We start from the raw sequence: 19623 nt of genomic DNA, 5'->3' as shown, positions 1-19623 counted from the left end.
AAATTCTCCCTTTCCCCCCACAGAACTGCATTTTACATCCATGGATTCAAACACCTGTTATTGCTACCATTCGCGTTTACATAAATCGGTTAAAGTTCCACTAGAAATTCCCACCATTATGAAGGGGCAAATGTTCTACAAAATCCGACGAAAAATGTTCTGCAAATACAACTCTGAATTTATTCTGTAAAAGCCAAGTTTTCACAAAAGGATCACCAACTGCTGAACTTTCTAAAAGATTGATTCTTTTCGGATGATTGCATTATTGTAGCATTTCCAACTCGCTGCAAGCATGAATATCCATTAGTACGGAGTAATAAAAGTCTAAAACCTAATCAAAATCATCTTACTAGAAAAAGTTCATCGATTCATTGAAATATGACGGACTGGTGAGAATTCTTAGTTCAATTACCACTTGACACTAGAAAATCCTATAAAAAAAACGTCATACTGACCTTGAAACACTGATTGTTCGTTGTGTCGCAGATTGGATAATCATGGGGGCAGCAGTGACGATTGTCTTTGCAACACACGGCTGAATCCAATTCACAACACTTCCACGAAAAGCATATTCCCAACAGGCGACGTGTGCAACAACAGGTTTCCCCAGTTGAACAGTAAGTGAAGAAATCGCACTTAGTTGGTCCTGGAGGAGGTGGAGGAGGGGGATTTGGGCTAGTCTTTATCGGATACGAAGCCAACATGTTAATGCCACAAACCCCTTCAGAATTGCCACTGTTACGTATCATATGAATATAGCCATTCATTCCCCACCTCGAACCCCATGAGTTTTTCACTATCCAATAATCCAATCCATTTTCTGAACCATAACCTACAATCAACACAGCATGATCCAAGGAAGTTGAGCATGGACCCGTGAATATCCCCTGTCCCATAAATACTCGTTAATCACAATCATACCATATCAACAAAGGTACTTTCAAAATAACTATTACAAGTTAAAACCAACCTTGGAGTACAATTGAAATGCTCTTTCGCTCCCACATATACCGACACTCACAGGTTGAGTTGCAACCGCTTGCAATAGTTGCTTCTCATTGTTCATAGGCACATCAGCATAATCATCAATTGTTACCACTCGTCGTTTCATCTGTAATAAATAAGAAAAGCGTGTATACATCAAACTTAAGTTATTGAACAAAGCCAAACTCTTGGACAAAAGTAAAAGATTTAAGGAATTGAAAAACCATTACTTTGTCTTTGTTGCAAGTTTTTTCCCGACCTTGATATGGGTAGTCTTCTTCGGTGTCTATTCCATGGTTATCAATGACAAATTTATATGCATAATCCATCAACCCACCTTCACAGCCGGTATTGTACTTTCTGTCACAATCAACTAATTCTTGTTCAGAGAGGCTAACAAGAGATCCAGTGACAATTTTATTAACACCTTCCATGGCTCCAGTTGCCGCAAATGACCAACAAGCACCTAGACAAAATCATTGTTTAGATGTTTCTCCATCTAAATTACATAAAAACAAGTTTAATCTACGGTTTGTGACTCAACAGATTTCCATGTATTACTGATGGAATAACCATGAATAATCTTAAAATTGAAACTACAATATTCTAGAAAGAACCATGAATAAACTTGAATCTTTCGGGACCAGAGGGATTGTTGCATATCCAAGTTCCCAAATGTGTTCATCACGAAGGTTTTTGGTATGAATAAAGGCACAGGAGTATTCAGCACTCTGTTAAGACAAATTAGATGTTCAATTTTCTGGCCATAAATAGGCAAATAAATCGGTTCTTGTTAATCGCCCAAAAAAGAAAGTGAAAAACTGAGTTTGTCACAAAGAATCTATCAAATTAATAACAAAACACAACATAAAAAAAATATCTGAAATAAGTGAGTATATAGCAAGCATTTGCATACCACAGCTTCCTTGATCTTTGACCTGGGTCACGGCGCCTTTCTTCCTCCAATCCACTGAAGCCGGAATATCTCGAACAAGAACGGGCTCTCCAAGGTTGGGCCGCCTGAATTCAGTGGCGTCAGCGGAGAGACCCAAGCGGGAGGCCTTGAACTCGTGGTGAGTGAGATCCGCAAAGGCATTGAGAGCCAGAGAATAAGAAGAATTTGACATGTCATTGTGTTGAGTAACAAAGGCATAGTTATCTTCAAAGACTTTAAGCCTGTAAGATTTGTCTTCCTCCGATGAGTAAGTTTTCCCATGTTGATCGCCCCAAGATTCAAAGAGGTGGGAGATATGGTAAGGAGAGGCAGAGGACGAAAGGTCGAAGAAAAGAAGGAAAGATAACAGAAAGTAAACGAAAAGGGGTTCCATTGTTTTTGTTTTGAGAAAAAAGGAGGATGATTTGGGTTTCCTAAGTGGTCTATGTTGTTTTGGCTGACTCAAGTTCCCTAAAACAATGGGTATCCAACCAAAGAGGAAGTGAAGACACGTGCCTTGTTGTTGTTTTTTTTGTTGCAATGGGTAGGTAATTGTCCGAAACGACCAGACTCATCTATCATCATTCCACTGTCCTGTTAAGATCAGATTAGAATTCCAATGCTTTGGTTTGTCGATTTCTTCTTAAATTTTTCATTTTATTTCAAATATGTGATTGGATCAAATTGGCACAAGTCACAGGCCATAAACTGAGCCTATAAATATAGTAATACTCAACAAACCAAAACCTTTTATCTCCTTTTCTTTCCTTCTTTTACAAAGGCTCCATCTTTGGCTTTGGTAGAACTTTGTACAGGAATTATTATAAAAATTAGCACTAATAGGACTAGTATTTAACTACCACCAGGTTAAGATAAATTTTAATATTTACATTACTAACAAATCGCTTTAGATTTTTTATAATTATGAATAACTTGTATTTAGTTGTAACGCCTGTTTAGTCCTTACATAACTGATCGATTTTCTGATGATGACTGGGTGGTGTTCTGAGAAACTTAATTGTTCCTTTGATTTAACCGACTTGTTTAGTTCATCTGCTCATGGCCCAAACTCAGTTCAGCATATTCAAGGCGTGAGTTACGGTTAGAGCAAAACTCGACTCGATTCAAAAAATCAATTTCTTCGATTTGAATTGATTTCAAATAGTAATTTCATAAACTCGACTCAACTAGGAAAAATTCAAGTTCAAATTGAGTTATAAAATATAACTCGAATAACTCAAATTTTTTAATAATTAGTAGATTGATTTTCAAGTTTGAGTTGAGTTCATTGAATTTGTATGATATGTATCTCACATATAAAAAAAACATAAAGAAATATATGTATTGTATATTGTTTAAAAAAAATCATTTAAATTAAAATTAAATAGTATCATAATATTATAAATATTTACAATTAAATTTAAATAAAAAGTTCAAAAAATCTACTCAAACTGTATAAATTCGACTAAAAAATTTTCAAATTAAATTCGAGTTATAAAATAAAACTCCTTAACTCAAAAAATAAAAAAACAATAATGTTGAGAGTGGGATTTGAACCCACGCCCTTTCGGACCAGAACCTTAATCTGGCGCCTTAGACCAACTCGGCCATCTCAACCTGTTGACCCTAGTTTCATTTTTTTTAAATTAAACAAAATATATTTGAACAATTGGGTCAAGAATGATTTACATGGCCTGTCCAAAACATCTCCAATGGCATCACCTTAACAGCCGGTCCTGCCAAAAAATCCATGTCTTTTACTTAAAATTAAGTCCGCATTTCTTTTTTAAAGAAACCTAATTTGAATTAGGGTGAATATTTAACTAAGTCGAGTAAAAAAATATTAAGATATTTGAATTGGTAAGCTTTATTTTATAAATTTAATTTTATGTTAAAAAATAGTCGAGTCGAGTTGTTCGAATTTCTATTTAAATTTAATTATAAATATTTATAATATTATGATCTTCTTTGATTTAATTTAAATGATTTCTACAATTATATATAATACATATATATTTCTTCAGATTTTTTTTCATATGTGATATACATATATCATATAGAGTTGAAAGATTCGACTCAAACTTAAAAACTAATCGACTAATTACTAAAAAATGAGCTATTCGAGTTATATTTTATAATTTGACCTAAATTTAATTTTTTTTTAAATCAAGTTATTATGGTTTGATTCAATTCAATTTTTTTAAAATCAAATCAATTTTTGTTCGCCAACTATAAAAAAGTGCAACTCTTCATTAACCACGTCAAAGAAAAGCCTAAAGTTTACATCTTACCATCTATGATTGGAAAGTGCAATTGTTCCTTTGCTGGGAAACATATGTACTATAAAGTATAACAATGCCCGCTTTTTACATTTTCTCATTTCCCGTATTTTAAAACTTGGTTTTTGGGATAATACTTCAATATTATTTAATGATTTATATATACGTTAGAGTTCTTATATTTTTTGAAATTTAATTATTTTAGTTTATATTTGTAAACTAAAATTTATATATTATTTTTTATTTTGGAATATTTTATCTTATTTTAATTTTTATTTAATTTTATCATTAATTATTGATTTAGTAGATATAAAAGAGTAACATAAATTGTTTAATTAAAGATAATTCTTTTTTAAAGATTAAAAATTAAATTAGTAAATTTTACAAACACAAAGAACTGATTTAAATTTTACAAAAAAAAAAAGATTTATTCAGCTAAAAGAAATCCTATTCCATCAATACCCCCTCTAAAGCATTAATAAACGGAGTTTTTTCTTCTGCAAGGGACAAGGGTGAAGCGTTAAAGAAAGTTTAAGGACGCCGAAAAAGTGAAAGAGAGACTGTAGCTCTGTGACTCTATCCCGGGAATTTCTGACAAAAGGGTAAAGAGACACGAGAATTGGCAATAAAAGTAGAATCGGGACAACCGAGTTGGAACCCTGAGTTGATTGACTCGGGAATGATTCAGTGTACGTAGGTATCTTGATTGGAAAAGTTTAAAGAGTAACATGGCCCCCACTGGATGGATGCATGAATGCCATTGTTGAAGCTGGTTTCACAGTTTCACGCTGACTTCCATTCCAAAGCTCCCACCACTTAAATGTACTTGGGAGCCCCCACGTAGCAAATCCCCCTTTCCTTATTTGTCATGTGTTCCCCCAGCTCCCTTTGTTCTTATCTTCAACCGATCATCTAACACGCCGTTTTCCATTGCTAGATGCACTATAAGTCTATTATCCATCCTTTTCTTTTCTTTTCTCTTCTCATTTTCTTTTTTAAATTTTGCCTTCCTGTTTGCCACCTGATCTTGTGTGCAGACAAGAGTCAAGGCCAAGTGTGTCCATGAGAAATGACAGTCAGCTTTGCTGTCGACACGAGCAAACAGGTCTCCATGCCAACTATCATCCCTATTCCATATTAAGACACGTTTCGGTCAAGCTTAATTAACGCCATTGAGCTCTTATCTCCCTTTACTGTCATATAAATACCATCACCCCCCTTTCAGACAATGTGCTTATCAATCACTTTCCTCATTCTTTTTTTCTTTTTACTTTCCTTTGGTTTCTCTGTTGGAACAATGTCAACATCACTCATGGGTGGGTTTGGGGAGCGAAAACAAATTAAGAAGCCTGCACAAGCAAGCTCGAGAAAAGGGTGCATGAGAGGGAAGGGAGGTCCAGAGAATGCTCTCTGCACTTACAAAGGTGTCAGGCAGAGAACTTGGGGTAAATGGGTGGCTGAAATCCGCGAACCCAACCGTGGCGCTCGTCTTTGGCTCGGAACTTTCGATACCTCTCGTGAAGCTGCAATGGCTTATGATGCTGCCGCCCGTAAACTCTACGGCACCGAAGCCAAACTCAACTTGCCAGAATTGTGTCCCAGCCCCCGGTATCCACCACCTTCAACCAATACTCAGGTACCTGCCATAGGGAGTCAACCTCAGAACCTGAATAATCCAGGTACGGGTTCATCAGATATTCCAATTATCATCAGATTCAACGATGTACAACCCGTGTACAATAACGACTCGGTCATGTCTTTCCCCACAAGAACCTTGATTCTCAAGAAAACCTGGTGGAGAGCAATGAAAATTGGGGCAAATGAAGATGGAATTGATAGGTTCTGGGAAAATATGAGCGTGAACTTGCCTTTTTTAGATGAATCGATTTGGGCTGAAGCTGCTATCTCTCCCAGTGATGGATGATCCTGGCAGTTTTGCTGGCAACCTTGTGGATGCAACTGGCTGGGATGTCTTGGAATCCCCATGGTGCATGTAAACCAAAGCGAGATGTTACCATTCGTGGAAACGTGAAACAACACATACATGGTAACATAGGGTGCATTATGCATATACAAGTCATAGTTATAGGGTGCATATATAAGGGTGTATATAGAATTATAAATGTTGTTTCCTTCGTACCATCTGCAGTTCTACACTCTAGTCCATACTCTTATAGTAACAGCCATGAACACCACATAGGATTTTCTGGCTTTGTCGTGGCTTTATTTGCTTTTGCTTTTTCCAGTTTATGTTTCTGTGTCACGTACTGTTCTAGCCGGATTATATGTCGAAGCTTATAAAGTTTGTATATAAACAACACGTGCAACATATGTCCTGTCATAGAATAATTTCTAATGTTAATTAGAACGTGGAAAATATACAGAAAGTGTTGCGTTATTGTTTATACAACAATAATAGGTACTGTTTCTTTCTTATTGCTTCGTTTCCTTCATAAATTGAAGGGCCAAACTTAATCAGCTAAAAAAATTTCAATAAAATTACAATGGAAGCAAAAACAAGAATCCGTGTTGGATAAGAAAATGTCAGCGATTGCGCACTTTAATATTGATATCTTTGCTGCTCTTGTCAGCAACCGCAGCTTTTTCGTGTACATCTTCCGTTTCTTCTTTTTCCTGGCAAGTACAATGAAAAGAGACATTTCTTTGGTTTTTCTTTTTCCAAAACGACAAAACTCGTGTTCACATGCTTGTTTTTTTACTGAGAACTTATGCTCAAGGTGATCTTAAAATCGGCATGTTAATATTTAAATACTACTAAGTTGAACGATCCATTAATGTGAATCTACAAAAGATTTCCCAAAGGGGTTCTAATATCTGTTGTGAAACCAGAAAGAATCAACTTTGTACTTGACAAACCATGACTAAAACACCATTTTCATGATTTCTCCTTCCATGAAATGATGCGAATTACTCCTATAAATTGAGGAATGCATAAGAACAATCAACCATGGGGTCTCTCTTCTATTCACTGGCTAGCTCATCTTTTAGTCATGTATTGAGTGGATTTTCCAGTTCAAATCAAAATAGAAAACCAATTCTACAATACAAAAGTAATATGTACTCTGCACATATTTCGGATTATATTATTTACTGCAATCATTTTGCTTGATTTACATTTAATTCATGTAATAATTTCCGTTCATAGGTGATGTGCTTACCATATGCTTAATATGACGATAAAACAATGATATAAACCGAAGCCCACTTGATCAAATACCATAAAGGAGATGTGCTATGTGATGATGCATATGGCACAGAATTTCTGTGCATATATGGCTTAAATTGAGGATGCATATGGCACAGAATATCTGTGCATATATGGCTTAAAGGGTGTAGTTTCATCCTGTAATATAAAAAAAGTATTTGATCGTTAAGGACATTCAATGTCGAGCAAGTCAATATTTTGGTAAAATTTTGCTTTTGCGCAAAGGCAACAGCAGGGAAGAAGATTACAATCAAATGGTTGAAATTTTTTATAAAAGCTCGAAGATGGAAGATGAATAGTGTAGTTGCAGTTAGAGAAAAAAAAGAAGTTAAGCCACATACAAGTTGAGGAGCAAAATCAAGTTCATGATTCCCTGCAGTCTAAATCCAGGGATGATAAGCAGCATTCTCTCTAAAAATCATCCCCATGTATCCCACCTAGTATTGTCATGAAATGGATAGTCATTCGAGCATGAGAGATCCACCAAAAACAAGACTGTTTCCCATTTCTTTGGATTTGATTCATAATGGGTGAGTGTAACATTTGAATCATGTGGTTGACCAAGATGCCCTGTTCCATAGTGCTCGATTAGGATTGAGATCAAAATAAACCATGCAATACTAGGCGATGAAACGATGAACAAAAAAGAATGAAACAGAAGAGCTTGAAGAGAGCGTATAATAATCAGACAAATCAGAGGCGACCGATAACAAAATAAGACGATGACATGGATGTACCTATCAGGCCAAAAGTGTAAGGAACATCAGGGCCGATTTTTGGCGGAGTCGTAAACCAGAATTATCTGATAGTATTACCTATTCCGATCTCATATGTATTTGGAGTTATACTGCAGAAGTATGAACAGCTATAGTTACTGAACTACATTCATATTCCAAGCTTATCAAATAATTAAGCTTATTAAACATGAAAAACCTGATTAACAACAGAAAAGAGAAGAAGGGTACCTCCAAGTTCTTGATGATGCAGTGATGAATGTAACCCGAAGTGTAATTGAAGAACTTATATCTCACAAAAACCCCCTCAGCACGATTCTTATGCTTACTGTTTTCAGAGCAGTAGAGAACTGAACTGGAGCCAGGTTCATCAGGAGTTATCCAGGAAATGATCAGTCCCCTACCATCAGTATCTCCTTGTGTTATATGGACCTATCAGGATTCAGAACCCAGATATTTAAGGTTTAGATAACCCATTAAACTGTTGGAAGAAGTTTTAGAGAAAAGAAATAAGCATGCCTGTTGAGGTGCATTATAACCAGAAGGAGCTAGAAAAACATCACAGTCAAGGGGCATATCTGGAGAATACTCTTTCCTTCCAGTTATTTCTCCATTGTAGAACTCAGATGCACTCAATATCAAGCATAGAAGATAAACTATAGAAGGATCAAAGACTTTCAGCAAGGTATCTTAGTACAATCTCATGTCATCTGATTCCTGGTTTCTGGTGCATATGTATTACCTAGAACATAAGTGTTCTACTGGTTGGTAATGGTAGGTATTTTTAGTTTCTTGATGGAATATTTTTTCTCAAAAAGTAAGAATTAAAGACTATTCTTATATTATCAGAGTAAAACAAGGAAAGAAAGAAACTATTTTTATTTTCTTTATCATTCTCCAAGGTTTAGGTTATGAGATCAAATTTAACCATGATTAAAGATTTGCGTAAGTGGTTTCATGATATAAACCACATTAGTCTACTGTACATTAAAAACAAGGCATGCTCTATAAACCCAATGCAGATGCATTTTATATCCAGACATGATTGTTTATTGATTTCAATGTAAACATGATAATTATAGCAATAAGCAAAAGTAACCAAGGAAATAATTGATGGACTGTTCAACTATGGCCTCCTGCAGCGATGTGCAGACAATCATTGGACATGTGAGCACCTGCTTGGTTAGTGATTATCCCATTTTTTTGCCATATATTCTCAATACCTTATATTTATTGCAATGAATAAGAACACCTTTGTTCTGTGAAGAACTGTGATGTAATAATATAAGGGCTTAGCCCTCCTTAGTCAATAAAAAAAACACCTTGAATGATATAATTAGGCTGAGTAGCTAAAGCAATGCAGGATAAAATCATATGCTGGCTACATATAATTCTTCCGACTCTAAAACGCTCCAGTATCTATTCTTCAACCAGAGGGAATCGGTTTCCACAGCGTAACCATCTTGATTTCGTTGCCAGCCAAAATAGGCATGAGTCCTGTTCTTTACATCCAATATTCCATGGCCGAAACTGGCTTCACGATAAGCAGAGTAGGTTGGTTGTGGCTCCATCATCCTGTTCAAATTAAGACCAACACTGCTAAGTGATCATAGTCACAAAGAGAATTTTGATTCAAGGAGACAAATCTTGAACACCAGATTGCATACTCTGTCACTAATCCTTCCAGATTTCCTCTATCTCCAATGGTTATGTACACGGGAGCAGATGGATCCTTTATGGGAGTGCACAATCCATTAACAATGCTATACGCAATGTTTGATATGCGTTCCTGAAATGTAAATGATAAAATCGAAGCAATGCGAGCACCAAATATGGATATAGAATCATGGATAGTAACATTGAGTGTTTAAAGGCTAAAGGACCTTTATGTAACTATAATAACTTGCCAAGTTACTTTTACTAGTAAAATTATTGATAAAAAGGTTCCAATCTTACAGATCTTTCATAGGCATGGACGTGTCCGGAAAAAACAACATCAACCTTGTACTCCACGAACCATGGCTCGTACATTACTCTCAATGTCTCCCCCTCCATATAATGATGTACATAACTGCTGTAAAAAGGACAATGCATAAGAACAATGAACCATGGAGTTTCTGTCCTGTTCACTTTCAGAAACTCCTTTCAAGCCATTTGTATTGAGGTGTAGATTTCCCTGCAATAACATTTTCAGGAGATCATTGAGATATTTCCAGATACCTTCATCTGCTACATGCATAAAGCAATTAAAACTGGATGCGTAAACCTTATCTTCAACATGTTAAGGCAGCTCACTGCAACTTCTTGGTTTTTTTACTAGGAATCATGGGAAGAAAACAATCAACTGACATTTTCTCATGACGTTTGTTTGCTAAAGTAAAAAAGATGAATCACCATATTTTCTATTGAATCACTGAAAAGTCGACATTGAATACCATATGCTCATCATATAATTATTTGCAAGTCTATAAAGTTTCACGGGCATAAATATTGAGGAATCATTACAAAATGAGCCCCAATTGGACATGGTGGTAAATAGATATCAACCTAAGTAAATAGTTAGAGATTCTAGGATATTTCACAACCCACGTATAATTTAAATAATAAGTTTAATACTGTAAGCCGAGTAAGAAGACAAGACAATGATATATGCTGAAGCTCTCTTGATGGAGTACCAGAAAGGAGATGTACTCCCTGATGCTCTATAGGGTACATGATAACGGTGTACATATGGCTTGAAAGGTGTATCTTCCCCCTGAAACAAAATCGCCAATGCTTGCTTAATAAATTCACTTCTGCTAAGTGCTAATCCTAGCTCTGATATAAGTAAAGACAAGCATTAATTGAAAGATCAAGGAAAATAACTCTATTTAACAAGTTTAATGCATTGTTTTTTACACGCCACTACATATCCTCTGAAAACACTGTTCATGTCCACGACATGCGTATCTCTGAAAACACTGTTCATGTCCACAGCTAGTCTTGCGGATGCATTACTCTGAAAACACTGTTTTCGTCTAGCATATCTCCCAACTTACATCTATTTCTATTAATTTCTCCTCACCTCGTTTGATGGTCTGGACGAGAGGTAGTGGTTCACAACAGTTCGCCCCGGTTGATGAAGGTGTAAAGCTGCTGAGTTGGACGTTCAGAAGTTGTGGAGATTGGAAAATGAGGGGGGTCTCTAAGGAGAGAGATTTGTCCCTTAGAAGGAGGGGTCAAGCCCTCTTTTATACTCCTAGGTGTCATATGACGGTCACTTATAGGTAAGTCAGAGGAGTGCATGTTGATAGTACTAACCTGTGGACTTTAGAGCCATCATGAGATTATCTTACTTGTGTATCCCATTTGTCTGATTCCTTGACAGTGAAGTAACTGAGTAGTTTTAGTTTTGATAGACGTTATCTCATCCTTTATCAGGCAAGTGGGTGAGGAGAAAGGCATAGAGATACATAAAAGTAAAAGAATATGTTCGGTGCAAACAGTGTTTCCAGAGTTAATTCGTTCAGAAGATTAGCTGTGGGCAAGAACAGAGAATATATGGTGGCGGGTATGAGTCATAGAATCATAAGAAGATTCAAATAGTGAATGCAGATATGTGCCTACTATTCAGGAGCAAAATCAATTTCATGGTTTCCCGCAGTCCATATCCAAGGTTGATACGCAGCGTTTCGCTCAGTTAACCTTCCGCATGTATCCCATCTTGTGTTGTCATGAAATGGGTAGGCATCTGCATAGCATAGGTCTCCCACAAATAATAGTCTGTCCCTTTGAAGGGTTTAACTCATAATGGTAATTGTGCTATTTGAATCATGAGTTTGCCCCAGATCACCTGCACAAAAGCTCATCAATGCAAAGACCAAAATGCATAGAATCCCTCATGCTAAAATTTCAAATGCAAAAATCAATCGAACAAGTTACTTTATCGCTAAAGTCCTTCCTACAAAATCATTAGAAATACCTATGAGGCCGAAAGTGTATGGTACATAAGGGCCAACTGCAGGGGAGTTACAAACCAGAATCGTCTTGCCGAATTTCCAATCCCAACCTCATAATAATACTTGGCATCAAACTGCAAAGGAAATCAAATTAGGTCCATCAGAAGTAGAATCAACATATTTTCAAATATATTCATGGCATTGATTTTTAAACAACTTTTTATAATGAAAAGAATCCCTGAAAATTTAAGTTAGCCAGCATAAACACCCACAAACAGTGCAAACCTCCAATCCCCGATGGTGCAATGGTGAATGTAACCTGAAGTGTAATCGAAATAGTTGTAAGTAAGAACAATGCCTTCTGCACTATTTTTGAGTTTTCAGACCAGTAAAGGACTGAGCTTGAACCAGGTTCATCTGGATTCTGGAGTAACCCAAGAGACGATCACAGCCTTCCCCAAATGGTCCCCTTGTGTTATATGAACTTTCAATTACATCAATAAACAATAGATCATAAAATAACATTCACCCACCTAAAGCAATAGATCAATAACATCAATTGGAAGAAAAGGCAAATAAGCACTCTTTCCAAAATTTTCAGGAGACTCCAGCTTCCCTGTTTTGAAATAAAGTTATTCCCTTCAAGAGATAAATCGTTTCTAAAAGTGATCAAACCACATCAATGATTATATAGAAATGATATGGAACACCTGTTGGGGAGCTTTGTAACCTGGAGGTACCCGGAACACAGCGCTGTTCAATGGCATATCATGAGACAATTGATCATTCCTCACGAAACTGCTGGTTCTTCCACCGATGCAAGCCGCACAAGCTTAAGAGAAAGTGTATGGAGTGCTGCTTCCTTCATTATTTTAGCAAAAGTTCCTGCCGTTCGAGCCAGCTGACTCAGACAGTGGAAACTAGAATGATCTCTATTCCAAATAAGTCATTTATGTTCCGTGCACAGGATTTTAATATTTGATATCGACAGACTGAGACTGGTAGTTGATTCCCTAATAGTTGCTTACAAAACAGGAATGTTTGTATCACATGCACAGCTGACAGAACGGGGTTTGCCACACTTCTTCGGTCGGTTTTTGTACTTCATTCATGCGAGTAATGCAAATGAGTGGGAATTATTTTGGGGAGTAGGTGAGGACATCAAGAGAGTGGTTGAATTGACAATTTTACTCTTATATTATTCAGATTACTACAATTCAAGGTTTGGAAGAAGCCATCCAATGAAATTGGTTCAAAATGGAATATCCATTCTTTGGGTCCGAATATTTGGGGGTTGTGTCCACACTCCACAATGGAAAAACCTTTACTTCATCTCCCTTTTTTCTGAATACGAGTATTGAAGTTATCTCAATGAGCCATACCCATATAGAGCCCAATTTCATTTAGTTATTGCAGGATCATATGCAAGAGGCTCGAACCCAGTCTGGGTGATGGCCTAAATCACATCGTTAATATTTGTAGTTAATATTTCTAAAGACTTCTTCTTGAGACTAACTGGTTAAAGTACTCCATGATTTATTTTTTATTTCCATTTCTTAACCAATAACATTATTAATTTCAAAACCAGCACATACATATGCATGTATCTCGCCATCTTTAGTCAACAAGAAGTTAGTATTGATAAGCATTGTATTTGTTGCAATGTTTCGGTCCATCACACCATACATAGATAATAGATTGTGATCGTGAGCATTAACTTCATAATTTGCATACATTTTATCTGAAACCAAACCATACAATTATACCATATAAAATGCGTATGGGATTTCAGGTTCCCATAGGCCACACAGGTGTGACAGTGCTCATCATTGTTCCTTCAAAAACGCTTCTCTTCTAACCCTCTACGCTACTTACAGAAAGCCAGTGATTAACAAAAAAAGAGGGAAAGCACAAAATAAAAATAAAAACCATACACAAACTTTCTGATACATGTAGTGGCGTTGTACTTCCCATTTGTTTATTTTTTGTTGTGTTGTTGTTGTTTTTTCTTTCTCCAGCTAGCCAGCACCGTGCTTGAAAGTTGGGTTTTCTAGTTAAACATTCTCGGTTGAAAAAGGAAGAAGTGGCTTCGTGAGGGACGAATTAATATGGCTTGATGTTCTGATGTTGGTGTGCTCTGGAGTAGACTGAATTGCAGCAACCTTGTCCTGAGCTGCACACTTTCTCTCTTGGCTTTTACCCCATAACACTAGGTACAATCCTACTATGATCAACAGTGCCCCGACAATACTGTGTTCGAAGAGATTTTGTTAACGCCAAGTTAATCACAAGCTTAATGTAATGACAAATATTTTGTTGATTCTACGGATAAACGTATGGGGACCACCTTTAGCAGATGGATGGTTGATGAATTTTGACTAAAGCATGTAGAGATATGTAGGGGAGAAAAGGACCCACATAGTACTTAGTACTTACCCTCCCAAATAGAACTCTTCCCCTAAAGCAAAGGAAGCCATAATGGCGACAGCAAGTGTCTGAACAGGTTGATAAACAGCAACGAAGACAGGGCCACCTCTGTCGATGCACCATATCTGTACAGCGAATGCAATCCCCGATGCCACCACACCCTGCATTTTTTCCACACGAAATGTTTTGATCTCATTTCATTTTCAATAACCCACCACCCCACACATTATTGCATAAAATGACTACAAGAGAAGAACCCTTATAGAATAAACTAAGGGTTTGTATAATTGTATCCCATGAACATGTATTGCCTTATAAGCAATTATTTGTACAGATTCAAATGAGTGAATTCAGTCTCTTATTTTCTGATGTTAGACTTGACGGACTTTTGGCTTTCCCCACGGTTAGTATAGGCTTCGGGTCTTGATAAGGCATTTTCATGAAGAAAAAAGACAGCACACCAACTTTTCCATGACATTTCAGAAAGATTTATCAAAACCCTTTTAACCTTGCTTTTATCAAACCCTCAAAAACGACAATAAACTTCCTATAGTTAAGCGCGGCCCGTTTGACATTGAAAGAGAGAAAAAGTAAAGAAGCAAACGAGTGCCAACAATTTCAAGAAATAAAAACTCCAGCCCCATGTGAATGGTTTGAGTAAATGAGTGATGAAATACTGACCGCGTAGAGAATAGTGAAGAGTTCTACGCCAGAGTGGAAAATCCAAGCTTGAGAGTCTCTCTCAAATACTACCGCAATGATGAGGAACTGAATAAGACCAAAGAAACATGTATAGGATGTCACGGAGAGTCTAGCTGGGTACTTCTTCAGGACCGGTGCCTGCAACACCAGCCAACCGGACCAGGACAAGCAATGACCAATCAGATACAGACAACCAAGTGTCCAGTTCTTTCCTTCTGCATCTCCCAGTGATACAAACACTGGGGTGGGTCTATTCAGAGGTGGAGTTGGGCTGTATATGGTTGGACCATTGTATAGAGTAATCACTGATGCTCCAGCCACGCACAAGATTGTTCCCATAACCTTTGATATCCCATCTTTTCGATTTAGCCGCACTTTCTCTATCCTGAAAATACAACAACATGCAAATGAAAGCAGTCAAACTCACAATTCGTATGTAAATTATATTTATAATAAAAGACGAACTTTGTGCTAATTACCGTAGTATGACTGCCATGAGAAAGGTAATGCTGGGACTGAGTTTTGGATTGCTGATGCAAAGGTTGGTGATGTTTATCTAACCCCAGCAAGTGAAGCCTTGATTTGCCGTTATTCTGTCTCGATAATAAATAAAAAAGGAAATAGAACGGGTTAGTTTTTGCTTTGAACTTTGAAGAATTCCATTCTCATGATCTTTATATTTTAGGAGGTCTCTCCTTCTTGTAGAAAGAATGGGGAAAAAGTTAGGGTTTAGTACATTTAAGGGTTTTAAAATCAAAGTGTAATGAGGTTATTATATATGGTTTTGTATGATTTACTTTTCGAGAAAATATGCAAAGGGAAGGAGCAGAAGCAAAGCAATGATATTCCTATACACTGGGAACACAAGTTTGCTAATTCCCATGTTAAGGGCAGCTCTGGAGACAACATGGAATCCTGCATAACCAAACTGCAAGGCCAAATGCAGCTGTAGCCTTTCAGGAACCGAGCACAACATTCTGTTCGCAGAAGCTGAACCACCAATATCAGCCATTGGAGCAAAGACTAGAGATAAAAACGAACGAAAGAAATGGTTTTCTACAAGGGATTAAGCAAAGCTGAGGATGGGAAAAAATGGGGAATGAAATGGTGATATAAATATACATTTTAAGGAAGGAGAAATATAAAAGAAAAAGGAGATTTTGATGTGGATAGTGAGGGCCACAATGCCGTAAAATGTCGTTACATCAACTGTTAATAACCCATCGAATGTTTTTGGTTGTCTCCCGCATTCTTCTAGATAACATGAATCGAAAGTGAGAGAAAATCGAAAAGTGAAAAAGAAAAGAGTTGGATTTATTTACTGCACTATTATATAGCAGGTTATGTTTTGGCTCCATGTCACTAATGACGATACTTGAAGGCGAGGAAGTGTGAGCCGCCATTGATAAATAGGCACAGTAGCACGCACGACGGGGAAGGTGGGTACCCTACTCCATGGCCCATGCGTTCTCATGCCACGTGAAAGCCTTCATCAACCGCACACATGCGTGCTACTAAGCTTTACATTCATTGTATTTTTTCATTATTTTAATACACAGTATTGTAGTAACTAAACCCAAATCTTTTGCTTGAATCCTGCAATTTCAATAAACAAATTCCTGGCCGTACAGGAATGGAGAGTGCAATTTCCTCTTTATCAACGCCTACCAGTCAATAAATTAACAAATTGTTGTCGGGAAGATCCCACCTGATTATCCATTGTAACCAGCCTTGATTTGCCAACTAAGATTGTCCTCGTAAATCATTTGTTGAACCAAGCTGCAAACGGTTTGTTTGTTCTTCAACAAAAAATACAACAGATTATGCATGTGGGATTCAAAAAGTAATTGCCAACCATCTTTAATTTAACAACTTGTATAGCTTTTATTTCTCCACTCAATTAAAAAGGACAAATGATTAAAGAAGTTTGGTCATCCAATCCCAGGAGTGCTTCCACTAAGGTTCCCACCTCCAAAGTTCGGTCCCAATAGTCAATTGTGGGCTGTGGGCTGATCTCAACTCTCCCTTGCTTTAGGAGACATGTTCCCCCCCCCCCTTCAATATATACCCTCATCATGCCAAAATTCAAAAGAAGAGGCTCTGCGTATAAAACAAAATGTATTATATAAAAATATTTGTTTAAACTTTTTTTCGAAAAATATTTTTGTGTTTAAAGAAATTTTCGTTAAAAATAGGTCCTTAACATTTTCATCGGAATACTTTTAGATATCTGGATCGTAACAGCCGTTAAATTTAATCGTTAAGTGAAACATATCACATTCCGATAATTTTGAGAAATTATTAAAAAACTATTTTTTATTATATATAAATAATAAAAAACCCAAACTGTGTGTCCCTCCACCACCCCTATCCCCACTTTATCCCTTTCCGTTTATTCCTTCCATAGTTTCCGGTCGGCTGGCCAGTGACCGTCAATGCCACCTTCATCAGTATCGACATTGACCCCCAATCAAATCCCACTTGACCTTTCATCGTAAACTGTCACCGTTTGTCATGGAGAAATGTTCAAAGATTCGTCAGATTTTAAGCCACCGTCGTTATTTTTCGTCGATTTCGATCGATTCCGACGTCCATTAGTCATACCGCCACCACCATTCGAATCACTCTGCAATTCTGATCAAAGCCCAAGTGTTCGACGACGATGGTGGTCAGAGATTACCGACGACGGTTAGTAGTTGGTTAAAATGAGATATTTTAGTTTTTTATAATTTCATTAAAATTTTGTGTTTTTATAAATAAATTAAACTTTTTATTTTTATTTTTTAAAGATAATATTTTTTATTAAAAAATTAAAAATATAATAGTAAACACTTAAAAGTGTAAATGAGAAGATATTAAATATTTATTTTTATAAAAACTTCTTTGGACATCAAAATGTTTTTCAAGATAAAATTTAAATTCTTATTTTTGTATTAAGGCAAAATAAAATAATGGTATTAGCCTTTGCAACTGACAGCAAAGGCTTGAGTCTTTACTAATATTTTATAATAAGGACTAATATGGTGAGTGAAGGAAGTGTGAGATGAAGAACTGGGTCTTATCTGGACCGGTCGGACACCACCCTGACCAATCCAGTTGTGATCTTAATTGCATTTGCCCCAGCTTCTTCATTCTGGCTTTGGAGTCGCATAATAAGTACACGACTGACAGCTAAAATAGATTTTGTTTGTAAGGGAGAATCTTCAAAACCACGCTCTAGTGGGGACTGAGTCAACTCATTGGAAGCAAGTGCTGAATTAAATGTAAATATATATATAAAATAGTTCTAGAACCCTATTAGTAATTTAGCCAATTTCAAACTATAAAATGAGACGGCCCAACATTCACTCTTTTCTAATCAATGCACGCATGCACCACCTCCTTAATAAAAAACATATAATTATCAACAAAAATGTTTGGTAAGCAATTATGATATAATATTTGATAGGACAATTTACGGGGCAAAATCTGTGGAATAATGTGTTGAAAAAAAATATTGCTCAGATGATGCAGTCCAAGGATTATTTGCTCATTTGGGGTGAATACTACAGTTTTTTATAGGTCGTCATGTTTTCCAAACGACCTATGTTGATCGTCATGTGCTCCGAACAACGATTATCTATATCGGTAATTAGACTTTTTAATTACGCTGAAATGGAGGTCGTCATGTATGCTCGACGACCAAACTGGCGAGTTTTGGGTAAAAGCTTAATTACCGATATAGGTAATGGAGCAGCTCACCACAGCTCGCAAGGACGGCATGTTGACCTCCTTGGTCAGGAGCGCTGGCGACATATGTTCGCAATTAATTGTTGGAACAATTATCTCGTGAATTTTTTTTTTCCAACAACATTATCTCGTTGATTTTGTCCAATTTACGGGGTAACATATTAAAATCTATTTGATGGAACTCATTGGGTTTGAATCATCCTATGAAAAGCTAGCCTAGTTGAGTTGCTTTACTAACCTTATTAATATATGTTCGAACGACTTTCAATCATTTAATAATAAATATTTAAATACCTTTACAGACATCATGTTCGAACCCAATACGTCTAACGGTAATAATTATCCCTTAATCATTAGGTTACATGATTCGAATTAATTTAAACATGTAATTTTCATCACATGATTTTCTTCGAAGCACCCCATCATGATAGGAGAGGATATCATCTAATTTTACAATTGCGTGTGCTCTAGTCCAATCAATTGAGAACTTGATCAATATTCCCATTAGGCATGCATTGCCTGCTTTCCTGCTTTCCTGCTTTTTTGACTGAAAAATCTTTCATGATTGTGCATTCAGGCATCAAATAAAATCCACTAACTCGCTGGGGTACCAGCCTTTTTGGCTTCACCATTTATATGGTAGTTAAGATTAACTAGAACAATCTTTTTC

At 36.6% G+C, this 19623-nt stretch overlaps 2 protein-coding genes, 1 non-coding gene and 3 pseudogenes across 3 annotated transcripts; 1 reads left to right on the top strand and 5 right to left on the bottom strand.

The window, feature by feature from the left end:
- The window catches only part of LOC120190581, a 28391-nt pseudogene extending 15226 nt beyond the window's left edge, over positions 1-13165 (bottom strand).
- LOC120190345 (zingipain-2-like) lies at positions 79-2417 on the bottom strand. The gene is made up of 5 exons (XM_039193441.1): positions 1901-2417; positions 1215-1450; positions 971-1111; positions 456-887; positions 79-284 (listed from the first exon to the last, which is right to left on the bottom strand). The coding sequence occupies exons 1-5, from the start codon at positions 2310-2312 to the stop codon at positions 213-215; spliced, it is 1293 nt and encodes a 430-aa protein (XP_039049372.1). The 5' UTR covers positions 2313-2417; the 3' UTR covers positions 79-212.
- Positions 3455-3535, bottom strand: TRNAL-AAG. The gene has a single exon. It is a non-coding gene; the product is annotated as a tRNA-Leu (tRNA).
- On the top strand, positions 5127-6241 carry LOC120190351 (dehydration-responsive element-binding protein 2D-like). The gene has a single exon (XM_039193443.1). It carries the CDS (start codon positions 5426-5428, stop codon positions 6119-6121), a length of 696 nt encoding a protein of 231 aa, XP_039049374.1. The 5' UTR covers positions 5127-5425; the 3' UTR covers positions 6122-6241.
- On the bottom strand, positions 7384-10383 carry LOC120190682 (annotated as a pseudogene).
- Positions 13166-14111: 946 nt separating the features above from the next.
- On the bottom strand, positions 14112-16267 carry LOC120190346 (annotated as a pseudogene).
- Between the last annotated feature and the right edge of the window lie 3356 nt (positions 16268-19623).

This window comes from Hibiscus syriacus, unplaced genomic scaffold (genome assembly GCF_006381635.1).
Source record: "Hibiscus syriacus cultivar Baekdansim isolate YM2019G1 unplaced genomic scaffold, ASM638163v2 tig00116962_pilon, whole genome shotgun sequence".
NCBI classification, from domain to species: Eukaryota; Viridiplantae; Streptophyta; class Magnoliopsida; order Malvales; family Malvaceae; genus Hibiscus; species Hibiscus syriacus.
Note: the sequence above shows the minus strand (reverse complement) of the source record. Positions and strands in the feature narration are given on the sequence as shown.

Bases quoted from the DNA above. Each gene is read 5' to 3' on its own strand.
- LOC120190345 (XM_039193441.1), bottom strand. From the start codon at position 2,312: ATGGAACCCCTTTTCGTTTACTTTCTGTTATCTTTCCTTCTTTTCTTC. The intron at 1,451-1,900 runs GTATGCAAATGC...GATTTTGTCTAG, and splicing joins CAAAGATCAAGGAAGCTGTG to GTGCTTGTTGGTCATTTGCG. The intron at 1,112-1,214 runs GTAATGGTTTTT...TATTTATTACAG, and splicing joins AAACTTGCAACAAAGACAAA to ATGAAACGACGAGTGGTAAC.
- LOC120190351 (XM_039193443.1), top strand. From the start codon at position 5,426: ATGTGCTTATCAATCACTTTCCTCATTCTTTTTTTCTTTTTACTTTCC.